Source organism: Diadema setosum, chromosome 9 (genome assembly GCF_964275005.1).
Source record: "Diadema setosum chromosome 9, eeDiaSeto1, whole genome shotgun sequence".
Classification (NCBI taxonomy): domain Eukaryota; kingdom Metazoa; phylum Echinodermata; class Echinoidea; order Diadematoida; family Diadematidae; genus Diadema; species Diadema setosum.
This window is the reverse complement of record NC_092693.1, coordinates 30,187,602-30,204,374: the sequence shown is the minus strand read 5'-3', so window position 1 is coordinate 30,204,374 and position 16,773 is coordinate 30,187,602. Positions and strand designations below refer to the sequence as shown.

Below are 16,773 nucleotides of genomic sequence, written 5' to 3'. Positions count from 1 at the left end.
TGATATGTCTCCTCTATATCGCATCATTCTCCCAACAAGTCTACATGACATATTGATAATGCATGACAACAGTTTTACATGATTGGACAGACCTTTGATCCCTTGGACCAACATGTCTTTCCCTACAAATCCATTGTGCAGTGACGGATATACCAAGTTTAATTACCTCCGCCAAGGGGGAGGTTATGTTTTCGTTACCGATGGTTTGTTTGTTAGTTAGTTCGTTAGTTAGTTCGTTAGTTTGTCCGTGTGCAAAATAACTCAAAAAGTAGTTAACAGATTGGGATGAAACTTGCAGGAAAGGTTGAGAATGACACAAGTAATGAACAATTAACTTTTGGTAGTGATCCGAGAATTTTGGGGGAATTTATGAAGGATTTCTTATATTTTGGCAGGTAGGGTCAATGAACTTGGGAGTTCAGGCTGCGCGTACTTGAGGTTTGCATGCGCGCACTAAAGTGCGTGCTCTAGTTTCCGCTAAAGCGAGGCGCGCCATGCAGCTGAGGCTTTATGACGTAACAAAGGCTTCTATATTGGGAAAACGGGCGATTTTTTCAGCATGTATACCTATTGGTAGATATCAACGATCTCTATGGAAGAGCCCAAAGAGCTTTGAACTTCCCCAGTGGTGGAGAGGAGAAAAATCTCTTTACAAAATCATCGGTGGAAAGTAGCTGCTTGGCGGAGGTCTGCGCTCTCAAGAGTGCTTTTCTAGTTACAAATGTATTCATTGAGTCACTTCCATGATATGAAGAAAATAGTGCAATTGTAAACATTTTTACCTAAAAGCCCCCAAAATGGGGAAAAACATAAACTCCATGTCTCTCTAACTTAAAATCCTGGCAAACCCTTTTGTCATTTCCAATATCATAGAAGGTAACTTGGGTATTGAAGGGATGGTATACGGTATAGTTTTATTCAAAAAGAGCAATGCATACAACTCTAGAGGAATTCAAAGTTTATCTGATGAAAATTGGTTTAGAAATGGATGACACATTCTTGAACAAAGTGGTCCTAATAAAAAGAAAGGTGGGTCCTCTTTGCTTTTGGATATCTCAGCCATTTCAAAACCGATTTTCATCAAATGAACTTTGAATTTCTCCTAGAATTGTATGCTCTTTGATATTTCATATCAAGTGGTTCCTCATTATCTCGCAGAAAGTTAAAATCTGAATCCCCCATCTCAACCAAAACTCTACCTTCCCTTTACTGTGACCTTGAATTGTTGTGACAGCTCTTGATCTTGCAACCCTCTCTCTGACAGGAAAACACTGAGATAAGATTCCAGCACGAAGGCAAATCACACAATTCATCAAACCTTTTCTTTCTCACCTCAAGGGCATTTCATCCTGCTTTGAGGGCATGCTCCCTTTCTTGACGTAAAGAATAGGTGGATCCAATTTGTGGGGATCTGTTCAAAGCTCACAATTCTTGCATACTACATTCTGACGCATGGCCTAATTCACATTTTTTCTTTTTATTCTGCACTATCTATTTATTTTTTCCCCCTGTAAACCTAAAGAGCAACTGCTGTAGAAAATTCAGGTGCTTGCTGCATTCATTAATCAGGCATGATTAGCTGCACACCTGAGTTTACCAACTTGCTGCTACCTTTTCTAGACATAAAACTAGGGTATGTAATTAATTATTGTATATATGCCAAATATTTTGCAAAGCTTTTATTTTCGTGAATTTTACGAGTCAGGTGCTATTTGTGAATTCAAAGACACCTTAAAATATTGACTCTGATCCTGACATGAATGTGATATGCAAACATACACTTCTCCACTCAGTACTCTACTCCATGATCACAAATTAAACCACTCGCGAACTTGTCAAGAAGCCCGATTTGCAAAAATTTAGACTAGTTTGCTAAAGACATGCCGTATACAGTAAGTCTTGATGACCACTTAATGGGTTCTACAAACGATTACGATTTCCAATGTGTAGATATGGAGGCACCACACTCATGACTGAACTTCTTTTTTTTTTTTACTGAGTGAGAAGCAGATGTGCTGTTTAAGGCCACCATAGGGTCCAAATGTCACTTTTGATTTAATCTTCATTCTTTTCCACCTCTGATGATTCCTGTCAAGTCTGTTATAAATCTAATCATGCAGCTTAAAAAAATAATAATAAAAGAAAATGAAAAACACCCAATAGAAATCCAATCTAAACATTTGTAACTACCATAGCCACTCCAATGTGAGCCCTGTTGGGCTGCTACTATCTGTAAATGTCAAGAACAACGGACCTCCATTTTTCATAACTAACATGGCATTTGACTGCAATGAAATTTTGCAGCACCACTTGTGGATCAGATCTTGGAATTTTAACAGTGCGGGGGGCCTACGTATGCCATGTCCCAACACCACAAAAGTCTGATAGAGCTGCTGAGGATGCAATTTCGGACTAGGAAATATTTCTAGTCCTCTTGACTCAATCTGAGCTTTCCACTGATATCTAATTCTGCAAACACCATATCATTAGTGAGTCTAATATTTCACTTGTCCAGACATCCAGACAATTTCACGAGTGGTTAACTTGTAACATCAACTCGCAGAGAAGATACTCCAAGACTTTAGGCCTTCTAAACTATAAAAATGTAATATCGGGCAACTTGTTCATGTACTGTGTACTGTGCACCAGTACATGTACTGTACATATGCATGTCATATTCATGTCGGGGATCAGAGCTAACAGTTTCATGTACTGCTATAATCGCAAATAGCACTGTGCTCATGAAAATACAGTGTATGCTAAAATATATACCTCACAAAATATATGGCATATGCAGAACATCCTGTGCAATTTAGAAGAAGTTACAATAGAGAGAGTATTTGGCAAACATGGACGAAATGAGTGTTGAAGTTTGGATGCTATGAAGTATACACTATTGTTTTGTAAGTGACAAATTGCCCAAGCACAATATATAAATTCTACTTATAAATTGTCCTAAGAAGTAAGAATTACTTTTTGTTAGAGGGGAAAACAGGTTTTAATCAACAGTAATATTTTCCTAAAAATATTGTTTTCTTCATGTTAAAGGAGGATTAACAATATAAAAAAACAAAAACTCACAGCTACAAAATTTACCCCCTTTGGTAGTATCATGAAATTCTAAAGACCACTTATTGTTTGATTTTTGCAATATCTTCAGCAGCTTTTTCTTTTAACATCTTATTTATTTCAACTTGGGGTTGACTTCCAATGAAAATGAAAAAAAAAAAAACAAACCACCAAAACATTCAAGGCCCTAAGTTTCAAAACAAGGCAATTTATAAAGGAGGTGTCAATTTTCATACAATTCACAAAAATCACTTTACCATTAGCATTTAATTTAGGATCTGCAACTTTACCATGAAAAAGAAATGACTCAAAATACACCTGTCCAGCTTGAACAACTTTGCATCTGCAAACGGGGACAGTGAATGACACATGATTTGGATTGACGACGGACAAGAGGCATTTATGCTAGCTCACCTGCACCAAAAACACATGCAGGGGGTGCATATCTAAAATCATCAGTAAACTGCAGGGCATAATTCAAGAGCCAGTTCGCAGTTCCACTTTGAACATGAGCAGGAAAAGGTCAGTTGTACAATCAGGCATGTTGGTTTTTAAATTCACTGAGATCAGCATTGGTGATGTCATGGTTATTCATGTAATCCTTACATATGCTTCTTGCTAGCATATCAACTTGACAACAAGTCTAGTATTTGGCAATATTAACAGAAAAAGGTTGTTAAATGCCCGCTTTTATACAAAACAATGAATTGGGTGCCTGCCAATGTGTCAGCTGACGAACCATTCTGGTCACCTGGTTCATATGCAAAGTTCATTCTTTGTTTGAACACAAATCCATGAATTGTAACATTAGGCAAGCTTTATGCATTATGCTGAAAATGAGTAAAGTGTCTAAAGTGGGTATCTCATTGGGTTGGAGACTACTTGGCGACCTGGTGGCGAATAAGTTTCCCTGGTCATGGAGCGGTCGTGGTCATGGAGACATCTCCTTGACATCTCCTGGAATGTAGCAAAGTCTCCAGGAAGTCACAAGAGAATCAAATATGTATGTTCATTTTCTTTTATTGGAGACTCTTTCCAGTCTCCACAAGGTCACGGTGACGTCATGGAGACATCTCCTTGAGGTCTCCTTCTAGTTGCGGCCAAGTCGTTGAGACTAATTTTATTCATGAGGTCTCTGAGACATCTCCATGACTTTGCAGTGACCAAGTGGAGGCCTACTGGAGCTATTGAAGAGATGTCTCCACGACTAAGGAAATGTCTCAGAAATGTTGCAGCAATGTCTCCGTGACTTCGAGACAAATGAATTATCATCTTATTTGGAGACATTTCTGAATTTGCCCTGGAGTCTCTTTCTTGGCGAGAGAGAGCTAGCCATATTTTGTCTCTTGAGCTGCACGAGTTTTGGCAGTTGCAGCATATTCTCCTTTAGAAACCAACCAAGGAAAGAAAAAAGGAAAGGTCATTTGTATCATTGTGCACCTAGGGACTATAGCGTAAAAAGGTCTCTAACCTTACACATGCTCTTGAATCATTCATCAGCCCAATGTTACAAAAAAAAAACTAGATATATCGCTACGGCGACTGATATGCCTCCGCCATAATGCATGGTTCTCCTAATAGGTCTATAGTACAATGTCTTGAAAATGTGTGATGACAGTTTCACACAATTGGCAAAATATTAAAATGACAGGTTTGCCACAAATGTGCTGAATGTTCACTTTCCTAGAACTAGGTTCAATTGGATGAATGATTAAAATGTCAGAGTGCAGGTATTTGGGGAACTGATGATTTTTACTTGACTTTTGACCCTTTTATAAGTTTATGCATTGAGTAATTTTCAAGGTATTGAGAAAAAGTATAATTTCAGTATCAAATGGGAAAATAGCATTATCTAAACCTGGCCTTTGACCTCACAGTTCCAAAGAGAATCACTGTTAGGTTGAACATGCATAAATATGTAAGTTTCATGATGATACATTGAGTTACTTTTGAGATATGGAGGAAAAAGTGCAATTCAGCACTTTCACTTGACCGTTGACCTTAAGTTTTGACCTTTGACCTTTTGGTAAGAAACTTCCCACAGAATATATATTGGGTAATACATGCATACATCAAGTTAAAAAAAAAAAAAAACCTTCCGGCATTGCATAAATATAAGGAAAGTAGTGATATTTTGAGGAGTTGACCTTGACCTTTGACCCCCTGACCTTTGACCCATGACCCCCAACTTCCCTAGATAATCACTGCCCATTGGAACAAGCATATATACTAAGTTCCATGAAGATACCTTGAACCATCTGCGAGATATGGAGAAAAACATGAATTTTCAACCTTTTTTTTCACAAAATAACCTGTGACCTTTGACCTTTGACCCCGTGACCCTAAAATCCAAACAAAGTATCATCCCCCCAGGATATACCCTCATACCAAGTTTGATGCAAAACCACCTCACGGTTCTTGAGATATCGACAAAAACAAAACGGGACAGACGTACGGACGTACGGACGGACGACCCGAAAACATAATGCCTCCGGCCACTTCGTTGGCGGAGGCATAAAAAGTGGTTGAAGATCATCTGTATCTTTATTTGCTTTACTAAAAAAGGGGGGAGATGCAGTTAACTGGCAAGGAGTGCTATCAGATCTTTCAAATATCCTAAATCAATAGGAAACTGCTCTCTCGCTTGGCTGATTGTCAAAAGGTGTGCTTTGTGCTCCGTGGCATGCGCATCGCTATCAATATCAAGGAGTACCCTGGAGAGGTTCTGGGTTTATACAATGAAGCAGTGGGTGAATGCTGAATGAGAAGGATGAGTCAATCTCCATACCCACGTAAAGGTGTGTCAGTGAAGTCTCGGATCAGACATGATGGCTGATTTTTTTTCAAGGTACTAGGTCAGCTTGTTGTGTTAACACTGATCAGAATGAAATTACAAGCCCCTGCATATAGACCCGTTAAGTTTGAGTGCTGTTTTTTTTTTTTTAACCCGTTTAGGACGAGTCCCGAGTATACTCGGGCAGGGGTCTATGGGAGATGCGTGTTGTAGCAAAATCAGTCCGTCCTCAACTGGTTAAATGTTAATGTCTTCTTCAGATTTAATTGGGGGGGGGGGGGGTCAGGATCAGCATGCCTGACAAAAGTTGATTTCTGCACTGACGTAGCTATGCAGCTGATTCACTGCATAAACCCGTAGTTCATCTTTTCTTCTTAATTCAGAAGCCCCCCAGTTATGGCTGACAAATGTTTGTCTTTTAAAACTGAATGGGTTAATTGATGGCAAGATAAAGTGTTGGCTAGCTCAGTGTACACGTAAAACAGGATCTCCATTTTTGTACCAAATAAGCTGATGTACAAGACAATACTTTATTCCTCTTGGTTCCACGTGCAGGATTTTTCTTTTATTCCACATACACAGTACTCCTGATTCAAGACCTTGATTCAAAATCACTTGGTGTATGAATAGCTCAAATATATAAGACACAACTTTGAAAGGCTATCAAAGCCATTTTTTTCAGGACTTCTGGGAAAATGTAATGAATAATGCTTTGAAAGACTTGGGGATGGGCCAGAGACTTTTAATGACGTGGGATGGGCAAGAAACATTAAATATTATAGCATAGATCTACTTGACTGCTTTCGGCCATTATGTCAAAGATAAGAGACATTTCCGGACTTAGATATCTAGTAATTGATTTGTGATCAAAATAAATACCATTCCTAGGCTGATTCTGGGTGCGGCATACAAAGTGTTTGGCCTTGAGCCACTTTCAGGAATGTAATCAACATTTTGCCAAGGTGTGTGTAAGTGTGTGACGGTGGGGGGGGGGGGGGGGGGTGGAAACAACCTACCTATTCTCATTATAATACTTGAAATCACTACAAGTTGTAGCTGAGATTACCACAGGGGGAGAATACCAAATAGATACAACGCTACATAGTGGCTGGAGATAGCATATCGAACAATATACATTTCCTAGGCTATACAGACAAAATGCAATAGACACTCAAGAAATACAGAACCAGGCTCTGTCAGAAAACTTGGAATAAATTGTTGAGATTCACACAGCCATATAGACTGCGGAGGTTGCTTACTAAGACTTTTATTGACACATCTGTCTCAGAACTGTACATCTTCCACGAGTGCTGGAAGAAATCGTACCACTATTTGTGCACTGCTTCTAACTTTAAAGAAACCAGTGAAAGTGGCTTTAAATACTTGCTTCGGATGTACTGTCTGCCCCTGAAGTTGAAAGAGTTAGGCATCACAAAAAGCCACACCCGGATTGATCACTGGCGTTTTGTGGAATCCTCACAAACATATTTTTGTCTCACTCAAGAAAAACTTCCTGCAAGCAAATTTTGTGGTCATTTACAATGAGTGATTTCAAGTTTGGTGCTAGTGCTAGTGCTAGTGCTAGTGCTAGTGCTAGTGTTATCTCCCAAATGACTGTCTTAAAGAGATATTGATCACAATTATGGATCCCAAACACCTAGCTTTAACTTCTGTGGGATCATGATGGCAGTGTGTGACAAAAAGAGTGATGCCACTTTGATAGCTCAAGTCAAATACTACAAGAAGTACGAGGTACATGTAGTCATGATTGCTTAGTTTTAGACACATAATAGGGTATGTCACAAAATTCATTCCTTCACCAACATACATTAATCTTGATTTTGTTCCCAGGCTTAGATTTATGTAGGCATGTTTGAAGCGTGTGTGTATGTCCTACAGGGGAACATTGCATTAGCACAGACTATGCATGTGTATAACATGCATCCATGGATGTGAAAGTGGGTCTTGCACATAGCAATGCTAACACCAACATCAACACCAAAATTTAAATGACAAATATGCCAATCCCTAGTGACTAGTGTTAGTCAGTGGGGTAAAAGCATGTACATTGCAAAAAGTAGATTTCTGTTCAGCAAACGACATTCAACACTATGCTCAACACCAGCTACGTATCGTAAATATGCTATAATTTTGAGGTCAAATCTAGCACCGACTGATTTCAAGTTTTTCTTTTATCGCCAGTGCTAGTGTTGAGAGAATACTGACATCAGCACCAGCACCAGCACCGAACTTAAAATCACACAATGCTGCCCTCACTGGGCATGTGTTTACCATCATGGCGAATTGTCTCCTCGGTCGGCTTTGCATCAGACTTGACTAGACTCCCCCTCCTCTCCTCACTGTCATCCTCATCATCGTCGTCATCATCACTTTCTGTGTCAGAGTCAAGGAAGATGGCTTGGAAGAGATCCATGGGTGGGCGTGGTTTGTCTTCATCTTCAGTTGCCATGGTAGTGGTGTTCTAGAATGTAGCAGCAACAACAAAAAAGTAAAAGCAAGTATTCATTGTAAAGACAGTACTGATTCATCCCAATTCTCCTCCTGGTGGGGTCACCAAAGTACAGCAAACACGAATACTGTAAAAGTGGAAATTTTCGCGGTGTTGAAATTTTTGCGCATTTCGCGCAACCAGAAGCTAGCGCGAAAATAAAAGCACACAAATATATTTGTGTGCCATATTTTCCAGTAGTTGATGTCTTGATTCCGTGGAATTAAAAACACGCAAAACTCTTCTAACCTGGTCAAGCGCGAAAAATTAGTAGCGAGAAAATATCCACTTATACATTAGTCTTTGTCTGAAATAAATGGCTCTGTTCGATATTTTGAGCATACAATATATATTTTTTTTTAAAGGAAAAATAAGTAGATAGATAACACATGATAACTGAAAAAGCATCAGGGAAAATTAAGAAGACAAGCTTGGTACATTAAGGACAATGTGCTCACTTGAAATAAACAAACACTAACTATTATTTTTGAGTCTTGAACAGCAGTAGAGCACAGAAAATACAGAATCATTAGTTTTCAGCTTCACACCCCAGACAAAGTCTGTCAAATCTCTTCTAAAGAAAAGTGGTTTCATGAAAAACATATTCTGGAAACATGATTATTCATGCAGTCATGATGAGAAACAGGACAATTGCCCAAGACAGGAATAGTGTAAGGTGAAAACAAATAAGAAGATATACAGTGTATTTAGGACAATTCAATAGGAATTATATCATAATGAGTACCTGTGTGTACACATTTGTTTATTTCAATAAAAGGGAAAAGAGGAAGAGGAACAGAGAACATTAACCAACACTACTCTACTACGAGGTTTTGAAAATGTGTATAATAACACTTTGACAAAAGACACTCAAGGGAAGCCTTTATACTTTTTGCCCGATTCATGTCATGAGAGCCACTTACAGACCTCCCATCCTCTACGACCGAAAAACGGCTCAAAAGTGGAAAAAAAAGAGCAGTTCCCATAGGAGTGTGTAGTAAAATTATCAAGAAAGATAAGAAACTCCTACTGAAACAGGAGTTGGGAATGGTCAATATTCAGATTCTTTCCTCCAAATTCAGAATGGTTGGGAGGTCTGCACTTGGTACCCTCAAAATTGCATGAAGCATTCAGGGCATTGAAATTTTCTTTGACACAAAGTTTCATTGTCGCCTTCCCCACCGACAAGCAGTGATCAGTTCTTTCCTACCCTCCCCAAACCAATTTAATGACTGCTGCACAATTTATGATAAACAGATTCCATTCTCAATGGATGCATTCAAACACCAGCGTTCTTTGACACTATGAATGCAATACCTTTGAATTTATCGTTTTTTCCACATCTGTGAAGTAATGACTTTGCACAATTCTAAGTGAACAAGTAGATTAGATTTCCATGGTTGCTTCCTTCAGGGTGATTATAAGCATGAGGACATGTTATTCATCTGAAGAAGGGAATTTCTTTCCACTCCAAGCAGAAGAGGTCTTATACTTGGTCTCTATTCAAAGTTGACATTTTCACATTGATGCATTTAAAATGGCATCAAAGGGAAAAAAATACATAAAGACACCTTTATTGTGTTCTGTGATACAGTATAAAATTGAAAAGGTTTCATTGTAGCTTACTGTACTTCCACAACAGTTTGATCAATTAAACCTTGGCACAACATAAAATCTGCTACCAAAACTTAGGGACCTTTCCACTACACTTGATTTAATACATTTTAGGTTTGATTCACATCATGATCAAGTCCTATGAAACTATCACTGGACTTTCTGCAACCTAAGGGAAAATACTACAATATTTTGTTATCAATGCTGACACGCAGGATTCAGATGTGAGGGCATGGGTAAAATCTCAGGACAGTAGAATCTCAAGTTAGAGTGTCACATACACACTTGGCAACTCACAACAAGCAAGATATCTTTAGATCATTTCATTTCCCTTGAACTTACGTTTCATCACTTCACATAAATACACAGGAAAGAGAGAACATAATCGCTCGCAAAACTGTTGGGAAGTCCCAATTCACAAAAAATTAAAGCCGCTATATGGCGTATACAGTAGTTGTAGATTGTTCACTTCATCTAAAAGTTTGTATACAGTCTTGCCAAAAAAGTTCATTAACCTTTGACCTTGTTGAATTTTGCCACAAACATGATGTCGGACATCCAGATGGACAAATATACAATGTATAGACTGACAACCTGAAAAAAAGAAACAAAAAAATGTCTCTAAAAAATGTCCCCTTTAGACTTCAGCTTTAAACAAAGAAAAAAAAAATGCCACCTGATTTTCACTGACGGAAGTAAATAATGTACCACAAAATAAAAACTGCAGAAACTGGTGTCATCATCATCTTTTATGATTCTAAAAATAACCTCGATTGCTTTACATGGAGACTTGATATCACAAATCTTGGACGATGAAATGTAAGCATTACCTGCTTGAGAAGCACTCGGTTTGATAATGAAGAAAACTCATCCCATCTCTTGTTTGTAAACAGTATCTCTCATTTTTTGAAATGGCTATTCTCTTTCCAAAAAGAAATGTGTCTGTCACTTCCTTGTACGGTTCACTTTTGGAGTCATTACAACAGAAAATGACCTTGCCCCCTCAAGTACGACTTTTCTGGGACAAACAAAAGAAATAAAAGGTAATAGATCATACCTTTTATCTGTATAACACTGGGAATTCATCATGAAAACAATTATAGCTTCAAAGGTTTTGTTTTCAAGGTGCGGCACAGAATGTGGACACCTGTTCATTTTAATGCCTACATCCTGAAAGAATGCAGGAGATATTTCTTTTGGGGGATGTTTGTTTGTGTGGGTGTCCTCCAGTTAGCCCACGTCAATTTTGTTATCGTTGCTTTTTTTTTTTTTTTTTTTAATGATACACAATACAATGCCTTTGTTGGATTATGTTGATCCTGGGTGTAAAGAAGCTTCATGAAGTGTGGAGATGCTTATCAGATTTGTGGACAAATTCCTTCAAGTTTAAAGCCTAGAGCTGAAGGATTTTGGATACGTGTACAATGTCTCGTTCCAGTTATTGTTCCAGCTAAGAATGTCCCACTGTAATATAATTTGGGAGGAAACTTGTATAAAAAAATATGTAGACATTCATATACAGGAAATGATAAGGCAAGAAGTATTAAACAGGCCAAGATCAAAAGTTATGAAACTGTCAGTTGCAAAACAATATTATTGCAGCAGCCATTACACTGAGGAGGAGAGTGTCATGGTGATACAATTTGGCTGGAAGTATGGGGATGATGCTATGATGTATGGTCTTCACTCTCCCAAGTTCAATTGGGCATATACTCTATCAGATACTGCTCATGTAATTGAAAGAATTGTACAGTTGAACCTCTCGTATCCGGACAAGTCGGGACCGGGGCTCATCCGGATAAGGGATTTGGCCGGATACGGGAGACTCAATGCTTTATACATGTACATATACATACACATGTACTGATGTAGCCCATTGTAGTACCACATGTAGTAATGTGTATACTGCAACCTTTTCATTGTTACACTCAGTAACAGACCCTAAAATAGAGGTTCGTGTTTGCAAGAATGAAATCATTTTCTTTTATAAATTCTTGGGATGATTTACCTAAATAATTATTAAGAAATGTATCAAGTATATGTAATTCATGTGTGTTTGTGTAGGAGTTCTCAAGGAGTTGGGAATCCCCCTTTCCTCCCGTAATTCTTAAAAAAAGATAAAAAAAATCACGGCGAGATTGCGTCCGGATAATAGAGAGATCCGGATAAAGGGAGGCCGGATAATAGAGGTTCAACTGTATCATCTTAATACAGTGGTCACCAGTTAATTGGGAGGGGTCAGGAGACAAGTTTTTCTCCCGTTTTAGCAGAGATTCCGCTTAAGCTGTCGTTGGTATTGGCCCGTGTAAACCCCTCATCATGAAGCCAAGTAAGTAAGCATTACACTAAACTCATGCACAGTTATCAAACCTATGGATATCCACTGCAAATAAGTACACACACATTATGATGACAGAGGGCACTGAAGTCTCAAAATTTAGGCAAATGCATCACCAGAACAAATGTGTAATCTTCAGGCATTTGATCCACAAAATAACCCTTTTTAGAATTCAAACTAGAATTATCACTGAAGGTGATTAATACCCCTGCCCCTAGTGTTGCTTTATAGTATGTGATGTCATGAGGGCAATGAAGTTAATACCAAGTTTGTGCACTTGTCCAAATGGGAAAAAAAAAAATTAGTTTACTGTACAATTACAGAGTTGACACTGAGTATAAAACTTACAGCAAATGGAAACATGCTTTCCCCCAGCATCACTACACTTAAAGACCATCATACACACCAAATTTGACCTTCATAGCTTGAATGGTTTATTTTGATACAAAAATGAGTGGTTACCATGGCAACACATTTTCCTTAAACTAACACATTGGTGTCTTGCAAAACTACACTTCTAGATCATGATACATACTAAATTTGACTTTAATTGCTCGAATGATTGAAAAGTTATTCGATCTGCAAGGTTTTGGTGAAATTGTGGTTACCATGGCAATGGTTTGTGTGACAAACACAAAAATTATGTGTTCCACATCTATACCTCAGGGCCATAATGCCTACCAAATTTGGTTTCAATTGCTTGAAAACTGTGGAAGAAGTTCACTCCACAGGATTTAAAAAAAAATGCGGTTACCATGGCAACGCATTGTCTGATACAAATACAAAGGACATTTTGCAAAACTACACTTAAAGAGCATCATACACACCAAATTTCACCTTAATAGATTAAATGGTTCAATTTCATACAAAAATGAGTGGTTACCATGGCAACACATTTTTCTCATATTAACACATTGGTGTCTTGCATAACTACACCTCCCGATCATCATGCATACTAAATTTGACCTTAATTGCTTGAATGATGTGGAAGTTATTCAATCCACAAGGTTTTGGTAAAATGATGGTTACCTTGGCAACGCTTTGTCCGACAAACACAAAAATTATGTGTTCCACATCTATGCCTCAAGGCCATAAAGCCTACCAAATTTGATTTCAATTGCTTCAAAACTGGGGAAATTGTTCACTCCACAAGATTTAGAAGAAAACATGCGGTTACCATGGCAACGCTTTGTCAAGTACAAACAAAAAGAGTGTCCTGCATAACTAGACCTATAGATCATCATAGATACCAATTTTGATATTGATTGCTCAAATAATACGGAAGTTATTCAATCCACAAGGTTTTGGTAAAATTATGGTTACCATGGCAAGGCATTGTCCAACAAACACAAAAAACATGTCTTGCACATCTATACCTCAATATCATCATTTACCCTAAGTTTCATTTTAATTGTTTCAAAACTCTAGGAGGAGTTCGCAACGCAAGATTTTGCAACAGACCGACCGACCGACCGACCGCCCGACCGCCCGCCCCCCTGACCAACATCACAGTGATTCCTATATACCCCCTTCACACTACGTGTGGCGCGGGTATAAATACATATGTGACCCTGCGTCACAAACCAACAAAAAGTCGCAAGACATGAATTTTTAGTTAAGGACAGATTCTGAAAGAGCAGACTCCAAGCTTTAAGATGTATAACTCAATTCAAATGGACTCCCCTAACCTACCTAAATACTGGAAAGAAAACACACACTCTGGAAAAGTGTGAACTGAGAAAAGAGGCTCTGAAGTACATAGTCTATTCAAGCGCTTAATCTTTATCATGTCATGCTAGCTGTGCCATGAAAGGGACAAAACACAGGATGTAAACCACCAGAGCAACAACAATGAAGGGATTATCAGATTAAGCTGAAATTGAGCATGTTCTATCAACACATTCTGCCCATGATTAATGCCAACTTTCAAAGTAGGAGCGTCATCCTTCAATAGTTATTAAACTTGAAAGTGAAGAGTGTGCAAAGGATTTCAAGATATGAAAAGCGGCCTCTAAGACACATCTTTTTTAATATCATTCTACTATCCGCTAAAAAGGGTTGTAGAAAAAAACGGCTAAAAACACACTTTCCCATTCATGTTAAGATCCAAAACTGATGAATAATGTAGAAGGATAGGTCTTACAGACAACATTAAAAACTCAAGATTGACTTAGTTGAACCATTTCATGTTTATCGAGTCCTCACATAAAATCAAGGAGTGCAACTTTTTGTTTGTTTTGTGATGCACGGTTGCATAAATCAAATAATCATGATACCTGTGACCCTGCCAATGCAGACAAACAGACAGCACTGCAAACTTTGTGTTTCTGTTACACCATTTAGGTTAACACCATGCTCATTCTGATACTTTAATAGCCAAGAACACATTTTTTTTTTCTCATAATATCCATCTATCCTTCTTAACCCGCGTCATAATCTACAAGATTGTGTCATAAGATTTTTTGAAACAATCAATTTCTAATTTTGATTAATTGATTATGCAAATTAAGCTCAAGGTGATATTTTAGCTTAATTAAAAGCATTGAGAGTCTAATTTTTGATCTGTAAATCTGTTTTAGCATATTCAACAATTGTACATCACAAAAACTTCCAAAACTCACTTCAATTCTTATGTATTTTATTGTTTTCAGAATTTCTTATGTATTTCTTTGTTTTTCAACTTTTGTTTTTTCTTTGTTTTTCATTGGAAATTGTCACTGACCACTTTTCTACCATAATTAGCACAAAATTAATCAATGAAAGTGATTAATTGTAAAAATAATCAGGTTTTTATGCCTTTCATGACAGAGCACTGTTTTCCATAGGAAATGTACACAAAATCACAAAATTGTGCCCGTTTTGGAGCAACATTCCATTACAAAAATGGAAGTGGCTTCGCATAAGTATGCGCGGACGTTGCAAATTTGGTCTCAAAAGTTGCGCGAGACTTGAACGAAGAAAGTCAAGAAGCCTCGCGATGAGGCCTTCTCGCGTTACAGAATTATAGCGCGAAACGTCGAGGGGGGGGGGCGGATTCCGCCCCCCCGGCCCTTTTAGGGTTAAGCTGTCTATCACACACACCAGTTCACAACCACACACACATTAAATGTGCAGATGCACAAAGAGGGGAGAGTATGAGCCACACCTGGGGTAGGTGACTATCTGTTCTCGCACTGAAGGGGTGCGATGGTATAGCTGCTTGAGTAAAAGCTGCTGATGCTCAATATGACTGTCAGGATGACGTCCTACTGTGTACATAGCAGTAGATACTTGGGAAAAATCTATCTGGGTTTGGTTAGAAAATACACACTATTATATGTAACCCTTCTGGTACAGAAATAAAATCCCTGCCCTTATTTTTAAAGGATTAACTTATGATTTTTAGACGTTAATGATGGACAACGAAGCACTGCTACCAAAATTTGTCCTGGTCAAGTGATTCATGGTTCGGATTATGTGGTGGAAATAACACAATTAATAATAATAAGTTTCATTAGATTTTACTGCACATAAGCAGAGTTCCCAATTTTCGGGTAAGCAACATACCTGGTCTGTTTCTGATGGTCCAATTTTTGTTGCATTTTCAACTGCTTCCTGGTCTTCCTTCCTCCCTTCTCCCTCGTCTCTGGTCCCGATTGCAGCAAGGATGCCTGGATGCTGGTCCCACCTTGACTTCTTTTGGTGGCTGGAAGAAAGACTACCAGGTCCTTGTAGCCCATCTTGTGATTTTTCTGTTGTAAATTGATACACCGTAACATTACACTTGCTCCTTATTACCATCCTAATACATGACATGATGCAGTACATTCTACTTCTGTACATGGTCATGGTGTGTCAAATAAATCAGTTTTTCCAAGTAGTATGAATAATGCACTTGTCAATTGAAGTCCTGGCCCATGGGTACCCGGGGATGGCCGGGACTTGCAACCAAGTTGGGTGGGGATTTCAGCATTTTTTTTCGCCCGGGTGGGTCGGGAATGGACCGGGCTTTGTAGGGGGAAATTCACTTAATTTGCCCCGGTGGGCCGGGGATGTACCGGGGTGTTGTCGGGGGAAATTCAATTATTTTGCCCCGGTGGGTCGGGAATGGACCGGGGTTTGTCGCGGGAGATTCACTTATTTTGCCCCGGTGGGTGGGGAATAAACCGGGGTTTGTCGGGGGAAATTCGCTCCAACCAAATGGCAGGCATTTGGGGCGGGAATTTTGGCCGGGATTGAGCCAGATTTTGCTTGAGAGTTGATTATGACTTGTACCATTTCCAGTACGGTAATGTTACCATAAATTATTTCGCTTGACTAGCAATTCCCCGCTATTGAGGACTCCGTAACATTGCCCAAAAGTTGCGTAAACGCATGAATCACGTAAAGAGCCTAGCGCGAAACATGCGCGATTTGCGCATTTCATGAATTTTTCTGACGTGGAACCTTCGATCGTATTGTCCGCGGATG

At 38.7% G+C, this 16,773-nt stretch overlaps 1 protein-coding gene across 1 annotated transcript in view; it reads right to left on the bottom strand.

Moving 5' to 3' along the window:
• The window catches only part of LOC140232644 (G patch domain-containing protein 1-like), a 137,514-nt gene that overhangs the window by 25,987 nt on the left and 94,754 nt on the right, over window positions 1-16,773 (bottom strand). The window contains exons 14-15 of the mRNA XM_072312745.1: window positions 15,871-16,055; window positions 8,156-8,345 (exon numbers count right to left, since the gene is read on the bottom strand). Of these exons, the coding sequence (XP_072168846.1) occupies window positions 8,156-8,345; window positions 15,871-16,055 (375 nt within the window). The remainder of the gene's footprint in view (window positions 1-8,155; window positions 8,346-15,870; window positions 16,056-16,773) is intronic.